Raw genomic sequence first — 11,289 nt, 5'->3', positions numbered from 1 at the left:
TAGTTCAGCCATTCTATTGAACTGAACTTAAATTTTGGATGAAATACAATTTAAGTGATTTTAAACTTAAAGCTAATGTGAAAATGTTGGAATATGTACCAATATAAACATATTAAACTTAAGGGCATATCAAATACAGTGCAAAAATTACAATGTGTTCCTTCTGTTAGAAATCTTAAAGTATATAATTCACCTTCTGAGTCATGATGTAATTTAGATTATATTTTATTAGACATTCTTTACAAATTTAAAATACTGCTATTTTTACATGCAGAGGATAATTATATTTAGGCATTCATGAAAATCAACCACAAAATAGAGACACTTTATTGTGTCATTTATCAACATACTTGATATGTATATCTAAAGTGCATTATGTTACAAAAAATATAGAAATTCAGCAGCACCAAGATACATTTACAAAATAAATACATCAGTTGACAAAATAAATTATGGTAAATGTGACAATAATAACTGGATTAGCCTTGGAAAAAATATTCACAATGACCAATGTGCAGTTTCATAGAGCAATGAGGGAGTCAGTTTTATTCCAATGCATTTACAATATTTACAGACAATAAATATTTCTAATACTTTCCATATGTTCACTATTACAGAATCCTGCAATATGTCTTCTGAAGTTCTTTGCAAAAATTTCAATGCCTCCTGAAAAGAGAAAGAAGGGAAAGAAGAAGAAAAAACAGGTTAATTTTCCTTGCAAATAAAGAGACATAAAATAAAGGGCATAAATTAAGGAACACAGACTCATACAGAAAGAGATATGGGGGACTTTTTGTAAATATCTCTTACAGGAGGTGACCGTAGGGCCCACCTGACTTTCTAGAACCTCTGCTAGAGTCTTTAGTCCAATCAAACGGTCAGGGTCACGCAGAAAGAGAAAGGCTTGTGTTTCTAAGCACAGTCTGTCAGAAAAAAGGAGAGCCTGTGAGATTTTCCAGTGCCACCAATTGGCAAGTTTGGGAAGAGAAGGCACACATTTGAGAATTTGGAAATAAGGCCAGGTTGTGCAATCCATCATCAAATATACGTTGCTTAGAAGTTTATTCCCTAGTGATGCCTGCTGTAGGTAATCCACTGGTGTCTTATTTTTCCAGGTTCTCATTTGGCCAGTCTCTTTCTAAGAGAATGGGCTGTTGCGAGGGTAATCAAAAGTGTATGACTTGGGATAAAGGTCGGAAGGATGCATAACTCAATAGAGTATGTTTGGTAAATGATTTCACGACATCTGTCATTTTCTTAATTGTCCTTAAACACTAAAGCATGAAACTGTTATTGGATTTTAGTTTTCAACACCAAAATTAAGATAGAATTATTTGGTTCTCACTTTGCTGGTTTTCTGAATGGATATTGTATTAGAAATTGGGAAAGCATATTTTAAGTGAGAGAAAAAGCCTCAACTGATTTAAAAGTATAAAATAGCACAAGCAAGGAGGGAATGAATAGCATTTTGAAAAATTATTTTCTGATATGGAAAGAAAGAAAAAAAAGGAGCAAACCAAAGAACTAAAGAAAATATCATTTAATCATATTTTACACTGCCCATTTAGATGGCTTCTTATCCTTCCTTTGGATTTCCCTTTAACAATGGCATGTATTAGAATAGCCAAGGAAAACATGTAACATGACCTAAAAATATATGTGTATGTTTATTATGTGTGTGATGCTTTAGAGTCCTAGCTATTTTGAATACTGAAAATCTTCTATATTATTTCTAATTCAATATTTACCAAGGGAAAATATATGTGTTGAATGAAATAAGTCCTACTGTATCTTGACATCTTATTTGCAACATCAACATCTCTGAAGTTTAAAGCTATATATTTCATACTGAATGGTTCGTGAGGAGAAGCCAGACAGTTTTAGCTCAGCGGTTTCTGTAACATATATTGTAATCAGGTTCACGTTTGCCATCTCATTGGACTCTCAGATCATTGTACAAATCATGCAGAGGCTAAAGAGAGGATAGTAATAAAAGTTTGGTTGCCTATAAAATTTTAAAATAGTTATTCTGAAAAGATTTTATTTGTAACACAAAATTTGCATGGCCCCATATTGATACACACTTCTAAATTTCCTCACTCTTCCCTGCACCTCTGTTGGGTTGTATTGGGAGAGTGCCCACATCTGGCTGCCAAACAAACAGTGCTTTCCATGAATGTTCCTCTCAACCAGGGAACAGAAAGGAGAAGCAGAAACGTTCTGTTTCTTTCAGTCCTGGGTCTGGATTTGATTAGGCAACTGCCTAATTTTTACTAGATGTACTTTAGCTTAGGGATAGCTTTGGAATAAGAATTGACGAGTGCTGATTTTCATTAATTCTTTGGATACTTAAGAGCATTGCAAATTTTAAAGGAATAAAATCCATAAAAATGTATGAATACTTCTGTTTTTAAAATACACGCACATATATTTAGAGAGAGTAAGACAAATGGTAAAAATAGGCTCTGGCAATCGAGTCCTTGCATTAGTTAGAAATAAGCACAGTTAAAATACAGTGGGTCTGCACTGAGCCAACACTTGTAAGATTTGCTACCCCTTACACATCTGCTAGACATGCGCAGAACAGGTCCTTCACTGTGCTGAAGATTTCACTAATGCCACTGCCCATCGATGACTGAAGCTGTACTACTTACCCAGTGTAACTATTATTTTACATGCTGTTTAATGATGGGTTTTGTCGACTCAAAGAGAGGGAGGTGATGGTAAAATAGGTTCAACCTCTCCTTTGAAACATCACTCTGTAATCCTATCTCTAGTCAGAGGAAAAGAAATAGAGGAGTAAAAGGGGGTGCAAATAATGAGGACATTAGCTGCATATGGCACATTCGTGTGTTGTTTCCCTCATTCTTTCAAATGCCACATAAGTGCTGTACTAAAAAGTAAGAAACAAAACAGATCCTATCAGTGGAAATGCATAGGCCAGGAGACAGCACTAACAGCACTGGCCTAAGTGTCAGGAAATGGGGAAATAACCCCAGTTCTGAGAAGGAACTCCCCCAGTTCCCAGGACTGCTCAGTCCTCTCACTGTGGAGTACTTTGGTTTTCTAGTTTATAAGATGAGGTTAATATTTGCCCCCCTTTTTATGCATCACAGAAACACACACACCACTATCGACAGAATGAACAATCAGAACCATGTCTAAAAGCGCCAAAACAGTAAGTTGCACTTTATTGAGTGTTTACTATATGACAGGCATTTAACCCATGTAATATCATTTAATCTTCACCCAACCCAGTGAGGTTGGTACAATTATGATCTTCATTTCAGAGAAGGGGAAGGTAAGTCTTAGATCAAGCAACTTATCCAAGGTTCAGATCCAAGATTTGAAGCCAAGGTATTTGGCTCCAAAGTCTGTGAACGTCATTACTACCTGCATCTGTGAGCTACAGATAAACAAACCACATAGGTATGAAGTTTTTTTTATTCTTATTGCAATACCATAGAAAAATTATTTCAGTTTGCCAGTGGGCAAATAGGTACATGAGGAAAACATATCGTTTCTAAGCCAATACTTAAAAATTTTCAGAAATCTTGATTTTTTCCTTATAAGTTGGTAAAAAATGAAGTTAAATTTAATTAAATAAATGTAAATGTGTTTAAAATTTTAATTTATTTAAATATAAATAAATTTAAATTTTAAATAAAGTTAAATAAAAATGTGAATGGCTCAGAATCGTTTATGGTAAGATATTCTATAGTGTTTGTAGATCATATCAAAGTTTTCTATGTTCTCCCTTGTGAAAAAAAAAAGGTAAGAAATGGCAAATGATCAGGAAAGTTTGCTAAGGTGTCAGAGTGGGGAAATAAATAGAACTTCTCTAGCAAATGATGAACATGATCATTAGCTTCTGAAGGCTGACTAAGAAATGAGATTATTTAGTGGAGTATTCAAAGACTGGTGTGGGGGCTGCGAGGATGGAGGGAAACAGGTTCCTGAAGCCCTGTGTCATGGGGGCAGAAGGACACTGCTTTCAGTCAGAAAATATTCTGAGTCACCTTGCCTTGGCAAGTGTTTAACTTGTGGAGTGACTGGTCGGGGTCGGGCAGAAAGGTCTGCTCAAGCTAAGGCAGAAGGGAAGCTACACACCCCCGCTGAGAGCACCAAGGAGAGGCTCTGGGCCAGGAAGCCAGTTACCGGAAGTTGAATTCCAGCGATGTCGTGGAGATGTCAGACGGGTGGTCCCCTTCCAGCCCACTCGCAGCCATGCCCAAGTTTAACCAGGCCGATCGAGTCCGCCGTTTCTTCTTTTCCTGCTCCTTGCGTTTTCCAGGCTTGCCTTTCTTTTTCTTGCCAGGTGTCTTGAGGGGCTGCTCTTTGTATGTCTCCACCTTGTTGGTTTCCTGAGTTAGATATCTGCCCTCATCGTCAGATCCAAATCGCACGGGGTGGTTCTTTGTGTTGGGAGCAGGCTTGGAGTTGGGCGAAACCTCCGAGGTAGTTCTGATTTCAGCTGTGTGGATTTCTGCGATCAGGTTGTGAAGGAAGAATCGTCGCCGTAAGTCTTGGATGGACTTCCCCTTGTCATGGAGGAGCTGATGTTCAGACACGGCTCTTTTGCTTTAAGGGAAAAATAGCAGGACAGAAAGAAAGCAATGACATTTTAGTTGTTGGTAGAAACCACAAAGACATGAGGAAAGTCCTTTAGTTTTCCGGTTGCTCCCATGCAGGACACAGGCTGGAAGAGGAGCAAGCTCCGGGAGCAGGCAAGGGGCCAGAGCGGAAGGACAGTTAGCAGCTCTGTCCCAGAGTACCTGCTCTGCCACTTGCTAGGTCTGTGACCTTGGTGAGGACATAAACATTCTTGGGCCTCTGGAGTCCCATCTATTTAAAAGGAAGGGGTCAGATTCAGCAATTTCTATGCTCCTTTCCCAATTTAAGTGATTCAGTTATTTTCAGAAAGGGACAGAAACCACTGAACTGCTTTTCAAGTTTTTTGGAGTTGTGTTGGGGAAATTAATTCTGAGGTCCTAGCCTGGAAAACCAAAATGAGGCAAATTTTACCTGAGTACTTGCCCCAGGTGTGCATATGCACACACACACACACACATATACATTGCTCCCCCATTAAGAAAATAATAATACTGAATCTTAAAGAACAGCGAGCTGTAAGAGTAAAAGCAAACAAAGACTGAAGGATAAAGTGAGCAGTGAAGCCTGTCTAGGAAACAGCTTAACAGACTGAGTTTTAACATACCGGACTGCAGGCTACTAAGAACCTATATCTGAAGGCCAACTGTCAGAGAAAGCATGCATAATTTTCTGTAAAGTAGTGGGTGGTCTCTTTAAAATGGGTTTCTTTGTGTGTTTAAATTAAGTGAGATCATTTTATTTCTTCTGTGATTTTTTTTTATTTAGAATTTCAGAGGGTATTAGCCTTGGTACTTGGTTAAGAAATTCATTTTTTCTACTTGTTCTTTGTCTTAAAAATATCTCTATGAACAAATACGATGTGATTTTTCAATTTAAACAACAATCTCATAAAAATATAGTGAAAAAGAATAAACTAATTTGCTGTCAATCCTTTTAGTTGACACCCTGGCTCTTGCTTAAATGTTCATGCATGCATTCTTTTATTAGTCTGTGTATATATTGTTAAACATATTTAAAGACAACATCAGTCACATTATGCCAGCTTCCAATCTGTGTTATTTCTACCACTGAAATAAGCCTCCAAAGTGATTCATATTCAAAAGTGTCTGAGGGTATTTCACAGGGCTACATTCCGTGTGGCCTTACTTTCCTGAGACACAGTGGTATCTGGGTCCCTTACTGCTTTGACTATACAACTTCTTTTACTCCTCAAAGAAACGTGACAGTAACAGAGAGCATTACCCTCACTTTCACAGACTGGGAAAGTGAGGTTCCGAGAGTGTAAATGCCCACCCTTGCCCACACAACTCGGAGCCAGGCAGAGCCGGGGTTCCACAAATGAGTTCTTTTGATTCAGGACCAAGATTGCTTTTCACCTTCCTCAACCCTTTCTCCTCCTGAAGCTGAAGTGTATGTTGAGAAAACATGAAAGAAAGGGCACAGAGTGGGAAACCTGTGGTGGGAGCCGCGACAAGGGGTGAGTGGACAACGATCTACCCCTTTCCTTGAAGACCAAGTTTATGGGCCCAAGAAGTCCATTTTCATTGCCATAATAAAGAACTAGGATACTTAGACTTTGGGTTTGCATTGAGGTAATGAGAGATTGTCTAGTTACACTATGAGTTCAAGAAGGATAGAACATGAAAAAACACTCATTATTTCTCTGGACCTTTTAGCTGGAATGCCAGCTTCCTTTTAGTAATTTAGTGTGTGAACTGACTTTAAGCCATGTTAGCTGTTCAAAAAAGACATGACTTAATGGAAAGGAATTTAACAGGAGCCTGGTTTAAATGAGGCATGAAGGAGTCTCTCTTCCTTTTTGAAGGTGCCACATGTGACTAGATTAAAATTCACTTACTCTGTGGCAATAGTTAGTACTCTGGAAACTTTTAATAATCTACAAATTTGAGGCTTTGGTACAATATATTTATTTCCTCTAATAACATTTTTAACGAACAAGACTGATATAACTGCGTATTTCAAAAGTATTGCAGATTAGTAAATATCTTTTAGCAAAATGTCAAAATAAAAAGTTCTTAAGTAATGATCACTTATAGTATTTGGAAATTTTCTTTCTTTCTCAATTCCTGGCAGATATCCACTCCATCTGTATCGCTCTCCAAATGTATAATACAACCCATTCTAGCTTACCCTGAAGCCAAAACTTTTAATGGTTGGTCTGTTCTAATCAAGCCACATTGCTCATGCCCCCTCTGACTGGCATGTATGCCTGTCATCTTGGCCAGCCTGTCAACTGTGAGTCACAGTGTCTTCCTAAGTCAAGCACTGCACTTTCCCAGGATGGTTCTCCTGGGAAAAGGAGTGATCTTTCTGTCCCTGTCTTTTATGAAAAGCCTGCAATATGGCACGACTTTGTCCAGTTTAAAATAGTACTCCTCCTGTGAGGTACAAAACTTCTTTCTGCCTTTTAGAGCTGTTAGTATATTAGAAAATGCAGACTTTCCTAAATGCTAAATCTGAAATGCCATTACATAATTTACTTAATGATTCAAAGACTTCTGTATTTAAACTATGGTGAAGAATGAATTTCTAACTGGGCAGCTGCGTTAGAAGATCAGAAATACTATGGCATCCTTATTGTTAATAAGGAGGAAGGTCCCTAGAGTGTCCTGTTCATTTTCAAAATAAGACGTACACTGACACAAAGATAAAGTATGAGTATGTACAAACTAGATACACATAGGTAATGGGTAATACATTCAGATTAAGGAGAATTTCAATCTAGAAAATTCTGAAGCATTTAGGTTGTAACTATGGCCTCAGTAGCAGTCTGCTACTCTCTGTGTCTGTGAACGGGACACAGCACAGTGGTTCACATGCAACACATTACATGCCCAAGCTCCAGCGTGGCAAAACAACAGTGTTATGTTCATGGTCTCCACTGATTATTGTAAAAAATTTGCAAAAATGTGGGGGAAAGGCTTACCATAGATAACTCTAAATTCAATCAAAATATGACCATTCTTTTTTAAAGAAAAATCACCCCCAAGGGCGTTTTCAGGAAAAATTAAATTTCGAAGGAACTCTCAAGGAACACAGAGAGTAAACAGAGTGATGGACACTCCTCTCCCAGCACCGGGAGAAGCAGCATGCTTGTGCTGATGCTAAGGCTCCTCAAGGAGTCTGGGTTTGAGAAGAATAGTCCTGTGGTACATGGAAGAGTCAGGGTTAGGGTGTTCGAGTTAAAATGACTCACCAGAAGTCCTTTCCAACCCAAATGACTCAGGCAAAAGTTATGCTTTTCATTAAGTGGAATAGACCCAGTCTGGCTCCACAGCAAATCAGCCAATGATGTTTTAGGTTTCCGAATCTGCTGGGGTTCCCCCCTCTAACTTAAACACAAAGGTTGCTACCTGCTGCAATGCATAGACCTCACTTTCCAACCTCCAACTTACTCATTCTCTAGCGTCATTAGTTAAAGTCTTTTGGATTCACAGGTACAAAAGTTTCACAAACCCTTTCCTCATGGCTTGACATTGTTATTGTTGTGGTAGTCTCCTCTCCTTTAAAAGTCAGCCCCTAGTCAGGAAAACACCTAAAGCAGTTTCCTTAATCATTGGTGTGAAAAGTAACTGGGCAATAACCTGGTTTGATTTTATGTTAAAATCCCTTTCAAGAAACTAGGTTGACTTAGCATAGTCATAGACTAATGTTTTGTTTTACTGCTACTTGGCAGCAATGTAAAAAAAATTGTATTTTTAAAACTCCATCTGGCTATAATAATTTGATGAAACATCTTCATCTACTGATGATTTCAACCATGGCTGTAACGTAATGATCTATTAGCCATTAACTAGGAGCATGTTTTGTGGTAGTTTTATAACCATCTGCTGAGTGTGAGTGTTTGATTACAATATTATATTTCACCCGCAAACAAAACTATAACAGAGTCTTTGGCTGCTAAATGGTTTTTTTTTTATGTGTATTTTTGCAAGGTGCAACAAAGAAAGTTAAAAATAGACTTTAGGACAATTAGCACTGTTTTAATACCATAACTGTGGATTTAATCATGGTCCATTTACTGTTTCTCAAAAGAGAAAACAGGTATTTCTTAAGCAACTTTAAAGAAAAAAATTGGCTGGTTTCCAAGACAGTATTTCTTGGCCAAATAAATACAGTATTTAAGCATGCTTTTAGAAATTCACACTTAAGAAAAAAAATCTCGCTCTTCATCTATATTTATGTATAGATTTTATTTAATACAAGCCTCAAAATGAGCAAAAAGTATGAAGACAATTTTTAGAAATACATCAACAAAACGTTGATGAAGAATACAATGCAGCTTTATTTTCAGTACAATGTTCTACACAATTTGCCTTGGGAAATTCATAATAGATTTTCATTTTGGTGCCAAGGTTCAGACATGTCTGAAGTAATTTCATTTTAGGATTCTCTACTTTAATAATAATAGACCAAGGGCACATAAAATTGTTGCCTTTTTGTACACCTTTGGGAATTTACAAGGAAGCACCATGAACTTGACTGTAAATATTAGATATTGCTATTTTTATTGTTAGGATGAAAGTTTTCCTTAATTCCTTCTCCAGAGGCAAACTCTTCTCAGTTCTCAAACTTTATGGTTTTCTCATCCTGAACAATGAGCCCGCAGCCTAAAGATTCCCAAAGGCAGCAGCGCACGTTCATGAACTGCCAGGTCCAGCATATTGTGGAGATAGTACTACTCTACCATAGTGATATTTAGCTGGTGTGCTGCTACCTATGAGTATTTTAAAGTCAAAATTATCCTTAAAAGAATCACCAAATGAGAATTCCAAAATACAAATTTTCAGTCTACAGTGCAAATATATGGCTCCAGATGACAGAACTGTTAGCCATAATTCCGAGAAAAAAAAATTCTCCACACCTAATACTGATTTTAGAATCAAGCACCCTAGCGTTCCTGAACCGTATCAATACTAATGCTGGAATTGTGCCATTGCAAGTTGTCACCCTTCTTATATAATATGCCTTCATTATGTAACGTGGTCCGTTTTATATACTTAGAGTTATGTCATTCATAATAAAATTGGATGTAAGGTTTTTGCTTTGCCTACACCAATTGCCACCCACATTCAGTATGTATAGAAGCGCACGCAGGCGTGCTTCCCTGCATCCCTCTGCTTCCTCCTTGAGTTATCTAAATCTCTTGGATAAGTCAGGGTTTCAAAACCTTCCCAGGTCCTGAAAGTAACCCTTTTCTTTCACTAGAGGCAGAGGATCTTTGTCTAGAGGAGATTCTGTAAAAAAACAAAACAAAACAAAACAAAACGCTCCCTCTTATGGAAACTCATATAAAATTTTTCTCGGCTGTCTTTCCTGGAGGTTCAAACAGTTCTCCCGCTGGGGTTGAGAACTGGGCTCAGCTCCCCCGCCAGGTAGCCGGATCTCCTTGCTCTCTAACTCGGCCAGGAGCATCAGTGGCCGAGGTGAGCCGTGGGCAGCGCCCCATCCTGGCGGCCTCTCCCACTGTCCTCCCCAGCCCGCTCCCAGAGCCCCGGGGAGGACGGGACACTTACAGCCGGCGGCCCAGCTCCTCCACCGAGCGCCCGCAGGAGGGCACCGAGTAGCTCAGCAGAAACACCGCGACGCTCCACTGCTGTACCAGCCTCCACAGCATCGTTTCCTCTCGCTCTCAGGACCTGCGACAGAGCGGAAAGCGACCCGAAGTGTCAGTCCGGAATCTCCATCTCCCCGCACTACCCGCTTCCCCTTTTAGCCTGATTTCAAATAGCCTCTTCAAAATCAAGGGCATCTCCCAAGTTCCAAAAAAGAGAAAGAGAGAGCGAGAGCAAGAGAGAGAGGGAGAGAGAGGGAGAACTTTCTCTGAATCCTCTCAGCACTTACTTATTTAGGAACCAGCTACTCCAACTGTGCTTTTGCCAAACCACACAGGCAAAAAGAGACCAAAAAGGGGAGAAAATCAGAGGTTCTTCCTCTGAAATAATAATCAAAATGAAATAATTTTATATATGCATCAATGATGAGCAGCGAACGTGTTTACACGTCTCCCATAGCAATGTCTAATTAATCTGGACGGCAGTTTTCCTGGGTTCCTGGAGCAGGACTAATCCCCTCCTAAAAAGAGAAGAAAGTTTCCTCCTCCGAAGTCAGCTTCTTTGCGAACTAGGCCGTCTCGTTCCAGAGCCACTTGCAGGGAGACCCACATATATACACATAGCTGTCTGTCTACCTCCTCTGGTGGGCTGGTTGCTTCCGGAAAGTTGATTCCACACACTCTGAGAACAAGTTTCAAGTGCGTGTGTCGTCGATCAGGAGGGCCAGGTGGCAACGAGGGCGGGCTAATAGCGGCGCGGAGGGGCGGCGGCCCCGCTTCACGGGCGGGGAGGCATGCTGGCCAAGCGACGCAGGTTAGAGGCGAGTTGAAAGCCGAGCAGAGGAATGTTCACACGCTCCCAGGCAAACCTGCGGGAGAAGTGAGCGAGTCGCAAAGAGGTGGCGCCCTAGGAACGCGCGCGGGGCGAGTGAGGGCGCGGGCGCCCAGGGGGCGGGGGCGGCGACGGGCGGCCAGAGCGGGCCCCGCGGGTCGGAGCGAGCGGAGAGGAGCTCGGAGCTGGGAAATGCACTGCAGGAGAAGGAGCTCCCCGCCTCCCTGCCTACCGCCCCCGAAGCTGCCCCGAGCTCGGCGGAGCCCCA

The 11,289-nt window shown here is 40.1% G+C and overlaps 1 protein-coding gene across 3 annotated transcripts; it reads right to left on the bottom strand.

Annotated features, from left to right (window-relative positions):
* Positions 1–209: 209 nt before the first annotated feature.
* Positions 210–11,083, bottom strand: PTHLH (parathyroid hormone like hormone). Of its 3 annotated transcripts, none has more exons than XM_045829691.1 (4): positions 10,826–11,083; positions 10,152–10,274; positions 4,111–4,581; positions 210–666 (listed from the first exon to the last, which is right to left on the bottom strand). In XM_045829691.1, exons 2-3 carry the CDS (start codon positions 10,250–10,252, stop codon positions 4,155–4,157), a joined length of 528 nt encoding a protein of 175 aa, XP_045685647.1. In that variant the 5' UTR covers positions 10,253–10,274; positions 10,826–11,083; the 3' UTR covers positions 210–666; positions 4,111–4,154. The 3 variants fall into 3 exon arrangements, with proteins under 3 accessions (XP_045685647.1, XP_045685645.1, XP_045685646.1); XM_045829689.1 differs by having other exon boundaries at positions 4,159–4,581; positions 10,826–11,079; XM_045829690.1 differs by lacking the exon at positions 10,826–11,083 and adding an exon at positions 10,480–10,810 and having other exon boundaries at positions 4,159–4,581.
* Between the last annotated feature and the right edge of the window lie 206 nt (positions 11,084–11,289).

This window comes from Phyllostomus hastatus, unplaced genomic scaffold (assembly GCF_019186645.2).
Source record: "Phyllostomus hastatus isolate PE091 unplaced genomic scaffold, TTU_PhHast_1.1 phas_scaffold_93, whole genome shotgun sequence".
In the NCBI taxonomy this organism is placed as follows: Eukaryota; Metazoa; Chordata; class Mammalia; order Chiroptera; family Phyllostomidae; genus Phyllostomus; species Phyllostomus hastatus.
Note: the sequence above shows the minus strand (reverse complement) of the source record. Positions and strands in the feature narration are given on the sequence as shown.

What these genes read in the sequence shown, in the direction of transcription:
- PTHLH (XM_045829689.1), bottom strand. Translation starts at nt 10,252, where the DNA reads ATGCTGTGGAGGCTGGTACAGCAGTGGAGCGTCGCGGTGTTTCTGCTG. An exon ending in GAGGAGCTGGGCCGCCGGCT is followed by an intron (nt 4,582 to 10,151) that starts GTAAGTGTCCCG and finishes TTTCCCTTAAAG; the next exon opens with CAAAAGAGCCGTGTCTGAAC.